A 20,319-nucleotide genomic window follows, 5' to 3' on the forward strand; every position below is an offset into this window, starting at 1 on the left:
CTGTGCAGTTATTCAGCTGTGCAATATTCTTCTCAATATCCTGATTTATTCTCACCAACACCACTCTTGAATGTATATTTAACAATATGTTGCACATACTGTACATACTTTTTTATTTTTATTTCTATTTCTACTAATGTATATAGTGTGTTGTACACTGGAGCATCATACACATATTTTTATATTTATAACTTACACACTAGTCTTATACATTGCAATGCAGCATAAGACACATATTGTTGTATTTTTTACACACTTTACATGCTTTGAACATTATGCATATTTTATATTTTAAATGTACATATTTTCATATTTTATGCACTTTATATTTCATTTTTCTATTCTACAGTAAAGTATATCTGATTTTTGATAGTGTCTCTTATTACCAGGGGACTTGAAGGCAGCATGAGTCAACCTGCTAGTCGTCTGGCAGCAGCCAATGGGAGGGCGGCGCTCCTGACGTCCCAACGCGCATGTCCTCAGAGGTCCACACGTGGTTTGTGTAAACCACGCACGCACGCACGCGCGCAGACGCAAGCAGCGGCTCAGAAATGGCGGCCGATGGTGGCAGCTCTTCGCTGCAGCTACCCTGCGTTTTTTCACCAAAATCCCGACAGTACTTAGCGCTGTGTGCCCAAGACGGCAGACTGCGCATCTGGAACACAGACAGTAAAACACTTCACCAAGAATACGTGCCTTCAGCTCATTTGAGTGCCACTTGTATCTGCATAGCCTGGGGACCATGCCGGACAGTCAAGGTACGTGAGCCTGCCTTGGAATTAGCTTCAGTGACGCTAGCTAGTGAGGCCCGAGCAAGCTGTCTGTGGTGGAGATTCCTGTAGAAGTGCACACTGTGAACCCAGAAAAGTCTCGCTGTCATTTAAGGAAAGTGTACAGAGAGCTGCTAACCTCCGGCTGTGTGTTAATGCCGTCATGTCACGGACACGGACTTGGTTAGGAGGATAGCCACGTTAGCAGTTAGCTAGCTTCCAACAGCTGCGCAGGACGCACATGTTAGCCCCACATGGTGGTCCCGAAAACACGGACAATGTTTAAATTTGGTATAACAGGGCGAGCTAACTCTAAAGAATAAATACTGCAGCTACATTAATGCGACCAGTTATTTTTTACTCTGGTCAGACAGTTAGTAATGTAAATAAACTGGTTATTCAAGTTAGCATTAGCTCACCAGAGCTTCAGAAGCGTGTGCCACCGTGACAACTCTTCAGAAAGTTTTACCCCAGTGTATCCACGGCCACTTTGTTAACCGTTTCACACATGTTATTTTAGTTCATGGCAGAAAATTAAAAATTGAATCGCAATTATTCATTTTCATGCTGCCTGCAATGTGTTTATTGTGTCCATGATATTTTAAATTAGCATGTTAGTTCCCATTACTTAACAGGAGGTTGTTGAGCAGGCCATGTTTTATTTCAAATGTCAAATAATAGCAGCCAGTCAAACACAACATTTGTTATAATCTGTTTTATAACTTATAAGTGTTATAATAGACTGACAAGATTACCTTGTACTTGGCTTGTACTTTTATGATATTTAATGTGGCAAATAAATTGATTGAGACAGCCTCCAATTTAACCAAGCACGTCTCATATGTATTATTATAATGTTTAGTTAGGTTAACATCACAAATGTGCTGTTTCAGGAGGGGCCTCAGAGGAAGAAGAGGAAATCAGAGGCAGGACAGGTGGAGGAGAAGGCAGACCTGTTGGCGATGGGCACAGCTGCAGGCAGTGTCCTAATCTACAGTACAGCAAAGGGAGCTCTGCATTGTACCCTGGTGAGTCTTGAGACATTACACACCCACATTCTGGCTTGTCTATTACATACTATTAAAGGGAGGTAAAGTGGTACGTAGAATGCAATTTTTCCAACTGGGAAAAGTTCTCTCCTGGAAATGAATTGTATGTAATAAGAACATGCTTCTGTTAAAGTGACATTTTTAAGTATAGTGTTCACTTTTGAATAGCAGGATAATTTATTTGCCACTGCTAACTGTCATTTTCTGTCTCTGCCAGGATGGAGGCCATAGTGGAGGAGTGAATTGTGTCCAGTGGCACCCTGAGGACAGTTTATTATACAGCGGCTCAGATGATACAAACATTATCGAGTGGGACCTGCAGACAGGCAAGACGAGAAGGTCAGTATCTAGATTACTATTAGATACACAGTATATTAAAAAAGCTCTTCCTGATCTGTCCAGGCTTGTCTAAACCAAAACACATTTGCTATATTGAGTCACGTTGTTAAACATTATTGTGCTGTTTAGACTCTAAATAGGATGCTGTTGGATTTATGAAGAGAAATAAAATATCACATTCAGAGAGACCTGCAGTTCGTAGTGCGGTGCCAGATTAAATGGAGCAAATATTTTCAGTTTATCACACTTCAAACCACTAAAAGTGTCTCGCACCCGAGGCCTTGATGATGTGTTCTCTGATTTTATGTTGGAAGAACAATGAATTACAGAAACATACAGTGTGATCACAGCCATGCACTGGTGTAACAGAGCCTGTCTTTTCAGTCAGAAATGATATTTGACAAGTGCAGGCACAGGCTTGTAGGGAGCACATCAGTCAGCAACAGATGACCCGACCCTCTGCCAGTGACATTTTCCCTTGTAACAGGTGATAGCAAAAGTCAGGGCCGGCTCAAAATGAGAAGCCTGCAACCTGAATGTGTCTTTCATTGCCTTTTGCTAGCAAACTATTTTTCCCCCTCCAACTTAATATTGACTCCCCGAGTCATTTGCATAAACTTTCCCCCACTTGTCAAAACTCAGAACAAACGTAATTTTTTACCCAACATTGTGACACGCTGCTCTAAATAACAGCGTAGTGAACATGCGATGTGATTGATCTATCAGTCACCTGCTGAGCGGAATCAGACCGATCCTAATGCATTCGTTCTTATGAGCACTGTACAGTTGAGAAATTAAAGGAAAAAATTGAATAAATGAGTGGAGAAACATAACCGATGCAGATGCTTGCACACAGGTTTACTGTACTGTACAGGTTTAGTATGGGAAAAGCTAATCAGAGATATCTTTCAAAAGATATTACACTTGTTTGAAAAGTTTAGACAGTTCAGACTGTTTTTAAAAAAATTGTGTCCAGGGTTTTTGGGGTGGGCCTGAAGTCATGGCTCAGTGACGCACTGCAGCCAACCTTAGCATACCCTCTCTCCCACTATATAAAAACTACCTTACTACCAATGTTAGAGCGCACAGCATCAGTGTTGGTGTGCTCATCATTGTGAGCTCTCTGCGTTCCACTGGCAAATCGTTCTTTGGGTCAGGTGGTGTGTAAGTTACTGTGCTACTGGATTTGCTGCTAACAGGAGTCTGAAGCTGCACGACGGCTTGCTCTCCGAGCTGGTGCCTATTGCGGACGTGGCCCCAGCATTTCAGAGCAGAGAACACTGCTTTTCTTTTGTGATTTTGAAACCTAATTTTATATAGTTTGTGGGTTTTTTTTTTATTTAATTAGGGATGCAAGATATTGGATTTTTTGCCGATATGCAGATACGTAACAAAACATTTGACGACCAATAGCGATATATCACTTTTTTTCCTGCCTAATTTTAGTGATCATTGAGTCTCTTCTGTAGTGAAATTAGCATCATATTATGCATGCATGCCCTTACGGTGATGGCCCACCAGCAGATGGAGACATGAAATACAATAGTTTTAATGAATAAAATATTCACTTATTGTGAAGAAAAAGCATGTTTGCCGATACTAATAGTTCATTTTAAAGCTGATATTGTCTGATACCGACACCAATGACGTGCTGATTTTATCGTGCATCCATGTTGTTAATCATTCAGATTTGGCTGGGTGGTTAATGACACTTTTTCTGTGGTGTGACAAACTCATTATACGTTTATTTTTGCTTTACCCAGACTTTAAGCAGTTAAAATCCAATCATGCTCTTTGGCATGTATGAAAATGTCTCTGGAGCTCAACTCTATTGAACACCTAAGGGTGATTAGACAGCTCTCTCCACCGCCATCATGAGGGAATATCTTTTGGAAGAATGGTGTTGCGTCAGTTCAGTAGAGCTCAGAGACTTGGAGAGTCAATGCCAAGGTGCATTAAAGCCGTTCATAAGACACTTTTATGTTGTTGTTTTCTTTAATGTGTAACCTGTCTGTAGTTTCTGGTGTAAACAGTCTGCTTACTCCTTAAATGTGTGGCTTTGCTCCACTTGTTTGTCTTAAACAATATTTTTCAGAATTTTTAAGACATCAGTGGAGGCACTCTTCATATTAGTTAAGGCAGACTCCCCTTTTATAACAGTGGAGAAATACTAACGCCTCCACCTGCCACAGACGTGTGTTTGATATACCTGTGAAGAAAGGGATGTTGGTGTGGTGCTGTTGGAGAAAGTTTCAGAACAGGATTTGGGAGACCTCTGTTCATCCCAAACATGGACCAGCAACAAAGTGCAGTTTATAACCATTAGCAGAACTTAAGAGGTGTGATCAGCCTTTTTTAACTCAAGGCACCACTGCAAACTTTATTCCCTGTTAACATGAACAATAATGGGAATTAAAAATGGGACTTTTTTTTTAGTCTTGCTTATCTACAGTTCACTGGTTTGTAACATGTAACTTCCAGTGTTTTTAATGAGATGTCTGTCAATTACCTGTTTAGATTAACTGGCAAGGTTCCCAACAACTGAAGTAACAGAAACTAACGCCATATTTAATCTGTCTAACAGTAATGGTATTTGCTCAAGCAAAGCCAGGTAGGAACACGTGCTGAGAGCTTTGAAAAGGCCCAAAAATCAAGCCTGACTGCACATAAACCTGCCGAGTATCTGTCCAAGCTTAAACCAAGGTAGCAGTTTTGCACCCAATTTTGATTAAAAACCCAAATTTCAACTGAAAAGTATATATTATTTCAATCTTCGAACATGACTTCTTTTCTCGCAGCTGTCGTCCTTCTGTCATTTCAGTAGTCTGTCTCGTGCACTACAGGTTTGGCAGAGTGGGCTGCATCCCTCATTGCATCTCTGTCTTTGAGTGCTGCAGCGGGCCATGGTGATGAGGCATGCAGATGATGATCAGTGCTCTCAGCTGCATGTTACACACATCCCTCCCACTGCTGGGGAGGCAGAAGCAAAAACTGCCAACCAAGTCCCCTTGCTGCCGCTCGCTCTCTCTGTCTTTCTCTTTCCCTTGTTTTGTGTCCATCTCTCGCACTCATTATCTCCAGTGGTACTCCACTATATTGCTCTGTTGTTTTGTTTCTTTCCCTCTCTCAGTCGCAGTACAAAATTTCAGCCCGCCCCAAACTCATCAGGTTGGGCCCAATTGGGCTCAGGCAAAGAATCAAGGCTAATACGTGTGCTGTCTGCTAGACCAACATGAAACTGTTTATCACCAAACCGTCATCCCTTCAGTGAAGCGTGCTCCTGTCACAGACTCTTTTGCTTCATTTGATCCAGGACTACCTATTAATGAGCGTGTGTTATAAGTAAATCTACTAGAGATTGCTTAAGCAGAGGTTCACTGTTGAGAAAAGTTGTTTAAAAGTCTTAAACCCATTTGAAGTGCAGCAGAACAACATCACAGGGTTTGTTAAGTTGTAGAAGGGACAGTGGGTGAAAATCCTTCAAAGAAAAGAACAGATTGGCAGTGGGAGACATTCTCATTAAGTCAGTTCGGCAGAATGGAGCGCCATAAGTTATTGATTGAGTTAACTTATTCTTTTTCACAGTGATGTCTGGTTTGATCAAAAACAAAGGATGTCTTGACTGAATAACTACTAACTTTTCTCCTGGTGCCTCACCTGTTTTCATTGTCATTGCTGTGAACTTTCAGTGACTTTGATACTGTCAGACCGTCACCTCTCTAATGAAAAAAGTGCTTGAAGCTGACTCAGAAAGATAGTGCTGTATGTTTGAAGAGTACCTGTCTTAAAAATGGAACTGTTGTAACCTTTAAACGACACTTTTGCTTACTTATTGTCTCAGCTTCTCCTCATTTAGAAAACACACAAACAGTGTAAAAGCTCAGAATGTGGATGCAACCTAATGCCAGGGCCACCACAGACGTCAGGCGCTGACACTTCACTCGATAACATTGAAATACGCCAACAAGCCATAACATTGAAGGCTTTACCATCATGCATTTAGTATCACTGTATTTCATCATAAACGCCTTTTCCTCAGTGATTTAGTAGCGGCACAGTCGGCAGGTACAGGCATGAGCCGCAATGTCACCATGAATCCTCTCTGGATGCTCGCTAAAGACTATTTGTGGTCCTCAAAATGGTTCGGAGAGTGGTGCGAGTGTTCTGTATGTTTGTTACTGCTGTCAGGTGAAGTGCAATAGTAAATAGTATGCTGTTGAATGTAGCTGTAAAGTTCCAGGCTCTTCACCTCAAACTAAAAAACCCTGCTGTGATAGAAAACTCAACGGTGAAAGTGCTACTTGGATCTCAAAGTGGAGGACAAAGCAGGTGCTTCTGATGCCCCTGATTTTGTTAAATGTCAACAACAGAAGAAATGGATTCCTATGTGAATGTAGTTGGAGGATAAACCTTCTTCAAAATGCATAAACGCATGCGACAACAGTTGTCTTTTTTTATTTGCACAGTAAGTGGAAGGCTGACCGTGCAGCAGTGACCAGTTTAAGCGTGAGCCCTGACGGCAAACTGCTGCTCTCAGCTGGACATGTAATCAAGATGTGGGACTTGGAAACCAAGGAGGTTTACAGGGTGAGTGACAGCTGATGTACATTCCTGTCTGTGGATGTATTAGACCAAGGTTAACTTAGGTCAGGGGGATATGGAGAAATGAAATACCAATACCTCAATAGTGAGATTGTGACAGGAAGAGACAAAACTTAGAATATGATATCCAAAATCTATGACGATATCTTGTCTCGTATCACAGTAAATATAGATATAATTGTGATATATTCCCCAGCCATAGGTCAACTATTGGGTTTTCAAGTAAACCTGCAAGAAGCCTCACTCTTATGGAATTAATGCTGGTGAAAATCCCAGTCCCTGTGTCACTGAAGTGAAACAGTGAAGGTTATAAACAAGTCAAACACTGGTCTGATGTTTTCAGCAGAATTGTTTTAACTGTCCTGCTTGTTGTCATTGCTCCCTCTGCAGAGGTTCACAGGCCACTCCACAGCCGTGACGACCCTGTGCTTTGCTACCACACGACCTCCCGACAGCAATGGTCTTTATTTCCTGTCTGGTGCCGCACATGATCGACTGCTCAGTGTTTGGTAAGTGCACGCGTAATAGCCAGAGGCCACTCCTGGTGTTAGTGATGCTGTGTCGTGAGATTCATTTGAAATGTGCAGCTTTGATTGCTGTGCTTTTTCTCACGGAACTGACATGAAGTTGTCTCACTGCAGGCAAGTACGAGAAGACGGAAAGGACAAGAATTCAGTGGTGTCCTTCACACTGACAGACGAGCCACAACACATCGATCTTGTCACGTCCAACAGCAAGGAAGAGGTCAGAGTGGAGAGATGTCTTAACATTGACTTTGCAGACGTCTTAATAATGCACACTGATAGCGTAAAGATTATATGTATTTGTAGAGTGCATGAAATGTAAGCACGAGCCTACAGCCCTGATAAAATGTTCCTTCCTGTGGTGTAATTATGTTGGAGCTACACAGACATATTGGCTGTTTTATGTAACCTATTTACCTTATGCAAATGTTTGTGTGTTATTTGTGTTGCACAGGCGGTGAGGCTGGCAGTGGTGTGTAAAGATGGGCAGCTGCATCTCTTTGAGCACTTTTTAAATGGGTAAGCCCTTAAAAGACTGTATGTTGTACTACCTGTGCCATATGGTAGTGTAAGGCTACTGTATGATGCATTTTTGCGCTTTGGAAAAGCAATTGGCTTAAAGGGATACTTTGCAGATTGTCAGCCAGCTTTGTATCAAAACAGTGTGGGTAGTATGTGTAAATGAACTATGGTAAACTTGGGTCCATCAAACCAGTGCCTAGATATACCTCTCCTCCCCAGGATGACACAGAACGGGTCATCTAGCAGAGTTTCGCTGGCTATACTTCCACATTTTCGTATTGCCCGCCACCCGTGCTGCCGCTATGGACACAGAGTGTAGAAGCAGATCAAGAGACAGACCAAAATCCAATCAAACATCAAAGCATGCCAGTGCTTATAGAATACAAATCAAGATGGTGTTACTACACTGCCTTTTCTTTACTAAAAATGTTTAAAGAACCATTTGGGCCCTCTTAAGCTGTAATTGCGAGAGTTTTTGAACAGGATGTGGGCGCCACACTGTTTGCACAGTGAAAACCGAGGCTGAAACAACTGAGATCAAACAGTAAAACTATGCAGTGCTGATCAGATGTAAAGCACGATTCTGTTGTGTTGCCTTATTGCTATGTCGCCTCAAACGTTTTCAGAAACATTTTTTAGCTCACTGTTAAACTGTAATATGAGGTTGTTTGTTACCATTGTGTGAGTGTTTATTGGTGTGGTGTGGAACAGTGCATTCTGGTAGTTGCAGGTTCTCTACCTCAAAAGTAAATGCCAAAGTCCTTTTTTTGAGTTTCTGTGTTTAGCGCCAATTTCAAAAGTATTTGCATCTATAGACGGCCTAGTTTTATACTAAGACTGTATTTCCAGCAGTGAAATACCTCTGTAGGAGACATTTTGTATTCCACTCCGAGGTTTTGTACCTCATACCTAAAACCAAACATTTGGTTCAAACAAAGCAAATTGGCAGCATCTTACCTGAAAGTGTACAGCCCATATTTAAATTGCACTGTTAAAACACATTTGGCGTGTTTGCCCCCTAATGGCTGTTAGGGGACACTGCACTGCCACAGATGACACTAATCTGCAGTAATTTTAAATTTTTTTTTATTTTTATTTTTTTTTTTTGAATGATGAAACTCCTCTTACACATTTCATTCAGTGTTGCGTACTAGCTGTGCTCATGGTCTGTCCAAACACATGTCCCCACAGGGCCTGTAAGAAGCCATTGTCCCCCTCGTGTACGGTGCAGATGTCCGACACAAAGGACTCCCCGGTGCCGATCCCACTGCTGGCTGCGGCCCTCACAGCTGATACACGGACCGTGCAGCTGGCCTATGGCAACCACCTTCAGCCTGTGATGGAGAAAGTGGTAAGGATACTAGGATTAGATCAATGTGAAGATTTGCACAGATGAACATGTTTTGTACAGCTTCTTCTCTCTATCTTATTTATAGATTAGTTGATAACTCTGGTGTGTGTTCTGGTGCTTTATAAGATACAGGATGAGTAAGAGTGGTCAGCTGTTAGATGAAGTTTTGTTTTTACTGTTTGTCTTAAGGCTAAAAACAATACATTCCTGATTCTTGCCTTCAGTCTGTATTGGTTGTTACATTAGAAGATGTTTGTCAGCTTTTACAGCCTGAGAGAAATGATGTTGGTTCTGTATTATCAGCCTTTAAAAACTGTGCTCCCTAGACTCTTGATTTACCTGAAATGCTCCCTTCTCTTATCTGTACAGGAGATCAACACAGCAGAGAGACACGTGTGTTTGACCCGGGATGTTCAGACCAGCTTATCCCTATCCATGGAGACCACTGTTTCCAAGGTAACAATCAAGTGTTATTTTCTTTATTATGAGTCAGGAAGACAGATGCAGCCCGAGCAGGGTCTCCACACCTGATCTGGTCTTGTTTGCCAAGCCATGGGCACAGTAGATAAAATTGAACTATAACTGTGACTGAAGATGAAAACCTGACATGGTGTTTTGCATTCCAGGTGAAAACCCCTATTGTCAATGCCAAGAGCAAAGTGTTGGTCCCAGGGCTCCCTGGTCACCAAGCCCCAATCAAAGGAACCACACAGGGATCAGAGAAGAGGAAAAAAGACACAGACACCAAAGAGGTGGGTCCAGTGTTGACGATGATGCACCAAATGGTAGCTTGCTGCATGTGTGATGGCTTTTTGGCTCAGACTCCAAATAACTTGTACCTGGATTCCACTGCGGCTGTGACTCGATTTTGTTGCGTCCCGCACCATGTGTCATACTACACCAGAACATTTCAGAAGCGGGGCGTTTTACCTGTCCGATGTTGGAGGCATGCGGTTTTTCTGTTACTTGGTGATTTTTCCTTTATTTGTGCTTCTGTCACAAGCAAAAAGTAGGCTATATTGTTGAATAGCTCTACTTTGTTGTGCTGTAGCCAACAGACAAAGGCTATAACATGCACATGCAGACCTTCTAACAGTTTAATGTCCTGAAGAAAACCTTATATCCTCACTGAAATCCTTTTCCCAGTCTGGTTATACTTAATAAAAACTGACTTGTTTAAGTATGAGAACATATAAAGCATACTGTTTTATTGCTGTTTGGCTTTTCATGCTTTCAGGCTAGTTTCCTGTGACGTGGTACACGTGTTAAATCTGGCCGAGGTGGATACATTTAGCGTGTGAACAGACACCAGCCAATTCTTGTTTACATAAAATACCTCTGCTCTCCTGTAGATGTCAATAGCGGAGCGGCTTGGAGAAATTGATCTGTCTACCGTCTCCAGCGAGAAGGGGGCTCCTAAAGGGACAGCCTCTTTACAGACAGACAATTTTGCAGTGCTGCTGGTGCAGGGCCTGGAGAGCAACGACGCCAACATCCTAAATGTAAGTCTTCTTCCCTGAGTCTACACAGTGAAATAAAAGATTCAGTTTTGATAGATGAAAACCCCAAGTGAATACTTCATGTTTTCTTTTTCTGCTCATTTGCCATTCAGAAGGTTAAAAAGACATGTACTGCCAGCCAAAAGTTAAATTGATTTGGGTGTGAAATTTTTGATCTCAATCCTGAGACATCTTCCACACCGAGTCTGAATGTTTAGGCTTCCATAAGCTCAAATTGTAGAAGCTTTTACAATTAAAATTTTAAATCGTAATAACTTTTTTTCCCCTTTCTCTCCCACAGAAAGTTTTTCAGACTCGTAAAGACATGGTGATAAAGAAAACTGTTGCTAGGTTACCCCTCCCTGCTGTTTTACCTTTGGTGGAAGAGGTGGGTTAATTTTCCATTCAATGTACAAACCACTACATATTCCTCTGAAACATGTCGAGTTTATTTGTTTGTCTTGGAGTCACCAGTCCTCTCTGAGCTGAATTAACCTGCCGAGATCTTCTGTCACTGTCAGGATTTCTAAGTGAAGTCACGTTAACTCAGTGTAATGTTTTTCTGCAGTTTTTAATCAGCCTTTATTTCCTGTAGATCACAAAGAGGCTCCAAGGGCACCCTTTTACGTAAGTGGAAGCTTAACACATCAGCTGTATGCAGTTAATTGGCTCCAGTTGACAGTTATTTGTACATGTTAGACAGAAGTCATTCATGCAGTCACTGGTGTTTATGCTGCTGGTTTCTATTCCATTATAAAAACATTAAGCCCCATCGTGTTGATGTATACAATCAGGCAGTTCTGGTTCCCACTTGACAGCAAATTCATTTGTTCTTCCTACAGGGCAGTTTTAATGGTGCGGTGGCTCAAGGCTGTACTCATGCACCACACATCATACCTGGCATCGGTGAGTCCACTTTTCCAACATCTCATTGTGCCCGTAATGCTGATATGAAGCCACCAGACTCCAGTTTGTTGGTGCTTGTTTGACTTGTACTGCAATGCCTTCTGCACAGACACACACTTAAAGCTCTCCACGGTCTAAACAGTGCATAATGTGATTCCCCTAAGCACTGCACACGGCAGTTTAAATAACACAAGCATACAAACAAACGCACTGCTTCCTTCTGTGCATATCTTCCCCCTTTGTCGACATTCATGTTTAATCATATTTAGATCTAGAGCCATTGCCTCTGCCACACAGCAGAGATTATGCGATTTCCTGCAACCGTCTGTGCGTTTGTGTGACTATGACCAAAATATCTCCATAACCAGCAGCTGAATATCCATTCACCATGTACACTGATGCTGGAAAGGCAAGGAAACCTATTGATTTTTGGGCACCCTGTGACCTTTATCGTGGCACTGTTAGCTGACTAACATTTTGATTTTCAAATGAGATATCCCTTGACCTTTAAGGTCATACAGATGGAACATTTGCTGTTCAGGTTGATCTTAACAAGGGAAAATCTTTACTGTTTGGCTTCCAGCACATTTCACCTCAGCCCTCTATGAGCTATTGTCTTCCACTCACTACAATTATTTGCCTGGGTCCTGACCTTGAGTGTTGAAAATAAAAGTGGACATAGCCACCGTGAGTTTGCAATTTTTGCTGTTCCCATCCTGTTTGGTTTTTGAAGCCAGACGTGACTTGATTTTGACGAGAGGGTTGATCTGACTGGTGCGTTGTCGTCAATGATGCATTGCTACACCTCTACCCTGATTGACAGGTCTCTGTGGTAGCGACTTGTCAATCACTGGGTAGCTATGCCCTAAAGAATACCCAGCTATTTTACGTTACATAATTTACAAAATGAACATCACGCTGTATTTGAAGAAGACCATAAACCCATTAGGAAAATGTTTACCAAGGGTAATGAATCAAGTGAGAAGTAGAGCCATTTTCTCAAAGACTTGTATGCAATCAGACTTCATTTTGCAACTAGTGGATTCGCCCCTTCATCTCAGATCCAGAAGTCAAGCGTGGTAAGACCATCCTGATGAGGCGAGCTCAACATTCTGTGTCACACTCTATCAATCTGGAGTCATTGCCGACCCAAACACTTTACAGAAATTAAAATCCAATCGAGGCCAATCAAGGATCCTCATCATAGTTGACAACGTAAGCAGCCAGTCAGGGACTGTGTTGTAGTTGATGATGTAAAATGGAGGCTGCCGCTTGCAAAACAGTAATGGCGGTTCCCGAAGCAACAAGAGCTACCTCTAACAGTAGCTGAGTAAACACAGCAGTAAGTCATAAGTAGCAACACTAACAATTGAACAAGAGTGTGCACTCATGGAGCATCTCAGAGGAAAAGACGTATTCACTGTTCTCTGACTGGATTTGGCAAAACTGTGATTTATCAACTGGCTCTGGGGTGATGATTAGCCAGTCGGCACCACAGGTAGGACGAATGCTGATGTCAAAACTTTCGTCAAGTGACACGTGGAACCAATGAGGAGTAATAACAACAATGGTGACCACTATAGACTAGAAAGACCTCAAGGCTGTTCTAAATCGACATGTCTTCTCAATATCGCTCGACATCGAAGTTTATTTTTAGTTTGCTCTGCTTCGCTCCTAAAACTGAGGCAAAACCAACATGTTGGTATGGCTACACATCAGTGTGGACCTAAAATGGCGTTAGATCCAAGATCCAGAAATGAGTTAGAGTGAACACAATGTCAGACTGAAGATGCAACAGAGTGTAATAAGTTGAAAATCCATTCTGATATCAGGCATTACAATATAAATGTGAAGTAGAGTCTACTGGCTAGTTTTACGTGTGCATTATAGGAACGCAGTAGTCAAAGGGTAGATGAGAACAGGTCTTCTTATCATCGAGTGTTGTCTCATTTGTGTATTTTCTGCTGCTGAAATGTTTTTACCTCAGACTGATCCATCTGTGTATCCCAACAGCTGCCAGACCTGGTTACCCAGCTGGGAGTGCTTTATCATATGATTGAGAGCCGAGTGAAGATGTTTCACAAGCTCACAAAGCTTCACGGGAAACTGTATCTCCTGATGACACAGGTAGGTGTCACCATGTACAGAAATAAGCTCAGTATCTTTGCCTCGAAGTGTTTTTAATTAACTGGACTCTGATGTATAGGTATGAACTGGGTGGTAGGGATGGCTTAGATCTTAGATTCCCTCCGTGATGATGATGTAGTTCCTGATAGCACCTTGTAAGTTGAAACTTGACTGTGGACACTGAGCTCTAAAACATCACCTGTGTGCTGGGAGGATTGTGCCATTTTGGGCACTCAGATAAGGGACAGTGGTATCAAAACAATCTTTGCCTCATGGTGATAGAGGTTAATGCCTTTCCTTTGTACAGTTGTGTTAAGTATACAATCACTAGTACAGTACAGAGTGCAGTGAGTACCTCTGGGCTGTTCTGTGCAGTTCTGCTGCTGCCAGAATATTTCAGTCATAAAATGCTGACAAACTTGAGAGGGGTTTGAAAATTGAGCAATAAATTTTGTTTTTGCACATGAATATAGATCCAGAAAAGAAAATACACAGGGTTCTTGTCCCATATATTATGTATGACTAAAAAAACATGATTGTACCCATGACTGTATCTTTGGCATTTTTTGACTTCTTGGCGAGTCGCACAAGGTTTTTTGTTAATTCAGCTTTGGAAAAACTGAATAAATCTTGCTGTCTACTAGTTTTTGTTTTTAACCTTGAGTTTAGGCTTTCCAACCCAGTCCTCAGGCACATCTGTCCCACAAGGGCAATTGTCTGTTCCAAAAAATGCAAAGCTGATACTTGTGACCTTGTTGTGAAAGTTCTTCCCACTTCGTCTCGGATGGAGCGATCCGCTTATGAAAGTGGACAGAGATTCTTCCGAGCAGGTTTTAGCTATGTCCCTGGCCTGACATTAGCATCACAATAAATTCAGACAGAGATGCATCTGCAGATTTTACAAGGACAAGGACCTACGCGGACGATTATCAGTTTAGAAAATGCAAAGTTGACAGCTTCTGACCTTGTGGAAATGGTAGCCAGCAGGCGATCTGCTTGTGAACAGATATGCTTCCTCGTCGGTTGGATTGGCTTTTCGCTTGACATCATCCACACAATGAGTTCAGGCACAGATGTATATTGTCCCAGTGCAAATTCAGAATCCCCAATTGCTGCATGAAAGTAGAGCACTCTGTCATTGTGATGTGTCATTCAGAGAACAAATCTTGGATATTGCCATTTGCGCCAATGAAGTCACCACCTGAGGCATCTCCGGCATATAGTGACTTCACATATCTTTATTTATTCTTCTTTCACAAAGAAATCACATCAGTGCCTTTGTTCCTCTTCTGTGCTTACACACATAATGAAATAAAGGTGTCATGAAAACATAGAGCTCCTAATTGGATTTAGGTGTGCAACAACAGGACTGAAGAGAGCCTGTGGGTTTTGAGGACTGGGCTGATGAACAAACGCTTTGGCAGACAAGTTTTTATCTTGCTGCCAAGCATTTAAATGGTGCAACATTCAGCATTGTGAGATTTCGAGGTGATGTCCTTTTGTAAAAAATAAACACAGATTTCTGTTGTATTATGTGCCCTTTATTATGTGAAGACGCATTTAATTAAAAAGTAACTTGTCAATGAAAACTGAAGAGAAAGAAAAGATTCTCAATCTGCTCCAATCCCTTATTAAATCTCTAACGCCCATCCTCCCTTTTACCACTAGGTGGCGACAAGTGACAACAGCAACACAGTTACAGATGTTGACCACACAGCTAAGCTGGTCTATGAAGAAGGTAAGTGTTTGTTCTTCTTGTCTCCCTCTTTATGTGCAGTCTTGTGAATCTGTTTTCCAGCTGCTCTCGTTCTTTAAAACCCTCCTCCTTGTTGGCATCACAGTGTTTTAAAGCCCTTCAAATCTCAAGCAGAATCACAGCCTTGGTCAGTCCATCAGTCCAAGTGATGATTCAGAGCAGAGAGCAGTGTGAGTGGCAGCTTACTGAAATAAAATAATAATCTTAGTCCGATCTCGAGCTCAGTTGTACATTTCAGATGCGTTAGTGACTGGAGTGACCCCTTAAACCCACTGCAGTGGAACAGGTCACACTGATGCTGTGTTGAAATCAGCGCCCTGCCCGACTGTTTTCTGGTGATTCTCACTGGCATTCATTATCTTGTCAATTCACCTTTAAGTCAGTCAGGACTCCTCATGAAGACCGCGTTGAATTGGTTAAGATTTATGAAGCCAATGTTGCCCATCATGCAGCCACTCTTGGCGATGCACCGCACGCAAACACGACTCCTGTTGCCTGGCAACCTGACCGGCAGCGTTCAGATCCTCCCCTTTGAGCGGAACAACAAGGCCCCGCTCTGTTCACTCTCATTTCTCATTACCGTACTGTATAAGACGCTTTATTGAACCACGTAGAAAATTGGCTTTCATGAAATAATTAAGCTGCGCTTTGAGTTCCAATACCCCTGTCAGTGGTCCAGGATGTGAAGGTTCATTCTTTAAAAAAAAAGTTCATAAAGGGAGTTGATGAACAGGAGGTTGTTACAGTCCTGTGTGGATGCTGCTGTGCACTGGGCTTATTATGGGTTGGGCATGGGAATCTGACAGGAAGCTTCAGGATAGTTAGTGAGTCAGTGAGCATGTACAGTCAGAATGGGTGTGATTAATTGATGTTTTCACTTGCAAACAATTGTGATCTGCACTTGCACTGGTTTTTGCCTGTGTAGGTAATTAGCTTAATTATACACTGATTAACCATTCTGTAGTACCCTGACACACCAGGTGTTTGTAACAAAGAACCACCTGAGAAGCCATCATTAGAAACTGTTTGGAAAAGCTCAGGCAGAAAATACTTAGCAGGTTGGATGAACATTCTGTCTATCAGAGGCCAGTTGGGAGAAGAGCGAAACATCTCTTCCAGCAAGAAAAGTCTGTCTGTCTGTCAGCATTAGGACTGTCAGGGGATTTCCCCGGGGTGATTAAGGGTGGATCAGCAGAATCATATATGGTATTACTTTTTTTTTTTTTTTTTGCAAATTATGTAATTAATCCTGAATTTAGTGCTATAGAAAAGAGCTTTATTGTTAGACTATTATTAGTTATAGAAAAAATGCAGTGAGGCACATTAAGTGGCGCAGCGTTTTGTTTTTTTTTTGTTTGTTTTGTTTTTTAGCTTTAGTTTGTCTGGTTGTGATGATACAGAATATCCATGCAAGTAAAAGTGTCGGCACGAAGTAGAGTACCTACTTGTTCTGGATGAGGGGAATGATTTTGCCAGAGGAAGAGAGGACAGACCTGCTGGGCTGTGTGGATTGAGTATTAATTTCTCCTCCATTGTTCAGCAATGTGACAGTTGGACTTTGTGGCATTTTTTCCTGTCCTTCCTCCTCTTTAATCAGACAGCTGTGTAAAAAGTGACAGTGATGAGCAGCTACAGCATTTTACCCAAACTTTTTAACTCTAACCAGAAAAAAATATGGCACACAGTGCATCGTCACGCTACTGGTGTTTGTAGCATGTTGTAAATATGTGGGACTCCCATGAAAACGATGAACAAAGTGGTTGTCGCGGTTGGTTGCTATCCCCTGTGGTTAGCTTTGTCAATAGCATTGCAATAGAGTACAGCATTAGATGTAGGTCTCTATAAAGGAAAAGCAGTGACCCAGAGGGTGATGGAGATAATAGGGCCGCCAGACAGAAAATATCACATGTTGTTATAGAAAAGCAGATTTTTCAATACACACAAATACTGTTGATTGTTGAATTGATGGGCACATGTCACAATAAAGGTAAAAGGCTTTCAAGTGGTCCGTTTTATCCTCTGCTGTATTCCTGGTACTTCTCTTTTCAGTGAAAATGTGTGCAAACTAATCATGTTAGCCAGCATGTATTGTGGGTAAAATGCCCTTTTCATGTCAATTAGGCTGCATCATGTAATCTCTCAGTGTGGCTCAGGAATAAACAGTGTCCCCTCCCATGAGGCTGTCTGAAATACCAAAAACATGACATGGTCCACTTTATAGTCTTTCTGTGCTTGATAATTATCTCTGCCTTGTTTTCATGTTTGTGCTCTAATATTTACAGTCATGACATACAATAGAGTATTTAGTATCATCTATATTAAAGTCCGCTGGTCACTGTTGCAGCATATGATGCCTGGCTGACCTAATGGGGCCAATAGCCTTAGCAAATCATATTGACATTCCTCCTCCTGCACCACACAGTCAGTATTGTCGACATAACCAAATGGCTCTGCTGTGGTATTTAAATGCAAATATCTACTGTCTCGCATGATATTTAGACACAATTGAAAGCATGGAAGCCTTTTTCCTTTCTCTTTTTCTCCACTATGTTCTCTTCCTCCGGGATGGGTTAGACTAGCATTAATGTAGTCAAAACAGTTACGCAGTATCCCCTGATGGATTCGTGTTTCTTTGTGTGCCCTTTGCAGAATCATCTGACGAAGATGAGGCCTCTGGTGACGAAGGTCTTCCCGACGATGCTGACTCTGATGTAAGTAATAAGAAACTGTCCAGTAGGCCAGATCCTACAAGTGTCTGCTTAAAGAAGTTGGCAAAATTAACACTGCAGCAGTTGGAGGAACTGGAAAACCAGCAATGTTCCCACTGTAAATTAGTGCATGCTCACAAACTGCAGACTGCCCGTTTTTTGTTGAGCACTGAAATGTAAATTTTTTTGGTCCTTGTCAGCACTGGGAGGAGGAGGAGGTGACGGAGGAGGCAATGGAAGACGACAAAGAGGAACAAGCAGACGAAGAAGAGGATGATCCAGACAGCAGAACAGATTCCAAAGCAAACGGAGAGGAAGACATGGATCATGGAAACGAGAGCGAGGAGGAGTGAGAACGAATGAGGAAAAACACCAATCATACATAAAATGGACCTGAAAGAGTTATATATACTTTCATTTTATTTTCATGCTTTTGATTTTATTATCAGAACAAAGTTTGGTTTTACAAAATCAAAGGACACGTGGTGTTGAAATGTGGGCAGCTTGGCCCCCTGCCTCGCCACAAAGCCGTTCAGCCACAAGGGTGGCGATGTCATGCTCCCAGTCTTTTCCCCATACGAGGAACAGATGCCACATTTTGAGGAAAACATTCTGCAAAATACAATTGATTCAAGTTCCCTTTCTGCTGTCACTTCAGTCTGCATCCCAGCTCTATAACCTGATGAGTTTGCATTTAAAATGACTGAAAAGATAATTTGGTGATGTTCCAGTTTGCCTACACTGCAATCTGCATTCCAAATTTTATGTTATTGTGTAATAAATAGTATTAGAGAATATTGTATGACCAGCTTAACAGTAGATGAGACAGCACTCTGTGATCGGTTTATTCTTACACAACTCTGTAGGCCATCTGGAACACGCCTGGCTGTAAAGGGAGCCCTCAGATGCAAACACAGTGCAGGTGTGGAGTTGGGATGCAGGGCCCCCGACTGTTGTACAGAATACTGCTCGATCAGAGCCGTATCAGACCATACATCATGTCCCCACACAATGTAAATCTGTATGTACAGTGAAGTGTTTGTATGAGCTCTTCCCTCTACAGCTATCCCCCAGAAATGCTTGGGATTAAATGAACTCCTGTAAAGTCTCTCGAATGCCTTTTTTTTTTTTTTTTAATCGTTTCTAGATTTGTTTCAGCCGTCTTGTTTTAACTGTGTTCTTTTTGTGCGTTTCATTCTGGGCATGCCCTGATGTCCACTGCCTTGAACCCATAGTCACAGGGGCAACTGAGAAAAAGAAAATGTGAACTTTGCTCAAATAGGTGAATAAATGGGTTTTCAAAATTTCTTGCTGTGTCTGATGGGGGTGGTGGGGAGGTAGGGGTGAGAAGTAAAAGTCCTTACTGAATAAGTAATAAGACCCTCTAAGGGGCCAATATACTGAGGCTTTTTAAAATCTGTCCCTTAAAGGCATAGCAATAACCAAAGTGAAATTTGTTGAGGTCGTGCACGTAGTCCAAGTTTCCTCACACAGTTGGTGAGTGGGTGATAGTGATACAACTCTCCAGCATGGGTTCTTTTATTTTTATTGTGGTTTGATAAATATTGTGAGATGGTATATTTTCTGAAAATTCAATTAAGAGAACTACCAGAGAAGGATGTGTTTTGGGGCTAATCCAGTAAATACTTGACAGAGGCACTTTATTATATTGGGGGGAAAAAGTTATAAAAATCCAATATTGCCATAAAGCAGGTATGCTTGTCGATCTGAAACACACTGCACAAAGGCCCAATGTAACCAGGGATATTACAGGGATACTTGATATCTACAGCATAACTGATCTGGCAGAATCTCTTAATGGACATACACATATTGTATCACACTATGAAACTACACTTACGAAACACTCCTGACAAAGCAAAAATCTCAGTTTGTGTTTAATGGGCTCACTTTTGCCCCTTGTGGCCGATGGGGGGAAAACACCCACTATGAATGATGTGGTTTCCCAACTGTCTAGTACCAGCGGGTAAATGTGATAGTGAAGTGAAGATGGTGCTGCACTTGTTGAAAACAGGCTCCCAAGAAGTGTGAGGGGTTTTAATGCAATTTTCGCAGTGGTCAAGCATTTCACTAACGTTATGCCCTGCGGCCCAAAAACTTTTTCCTATTGACTTACATGGCAAACGAGATGTCGGTACAACTTTT

At 41.8% G+C, this 20,319-nt stretch overlaps 1 protein-coding gene across 1 annotated transcript; it reads left to right on the plus strand.

Moving 5' to 3' along the window:
* The first annotated feature begins 509 nt into the window (after nucleotides 1–509).
* On the plus strand, nucleotides 510–19,261 carry wdr43 (WD repeat domain 43). The gene is made up of 18 exons (XM_033643353.2): nucleotides 510–758; nucleotides 1,664–1,798; nucleotides 2,037–2,158; nucleotides 6,625–6,745; nucleotides 7,151–7,269; nucleotides 7,402–7,504; nucleotides 7,739–7,803; nucleotides 8,998–9,157; nucleotides 9,527–9,613; nucleotides 9,784–9,909; nucleotides 10,510–10,659; nucleotides 10,958–11,044; nucleotides 11,252–11,283; nucleotides 11,499–11,562; nucleotides 13,576–13,689; nucleotides 15,358–15,427; nucleotides 18,095–18,156; nucleotides 18,354–19,261. The coding sequence occupies exons 1-18, from the start codon at nucleotides 552–554 to the stop codon at nucleotides 18,504–18,506; spliced, it is 1,977 nt and encodes a 658-aa protein (XP_033499244.1). The 5' UTR covers nucleotides 510–551; the 3' UTR covers nucleotides 18,507–19,261.
* Nucleotides 19,262–20,319: the final 1,058 nt, after the last annotated feature.

The sequence above is a fragment of the Epinephelus lanceolatus genome, chromosome 15, assembly GCF_041903045.1.
Source record: "Epinephelus lanceolatus isolate andai-2023 chromosome 15, ASM4190304v1, whole genome shotgun sequence".
Classification (NCBI taxonomy): Eukaryota; Metazoa; Chordata; class Actinopteri; order Perciformes; family Serranidae; genus Epinephelus; species Epinephelus lanceolatus.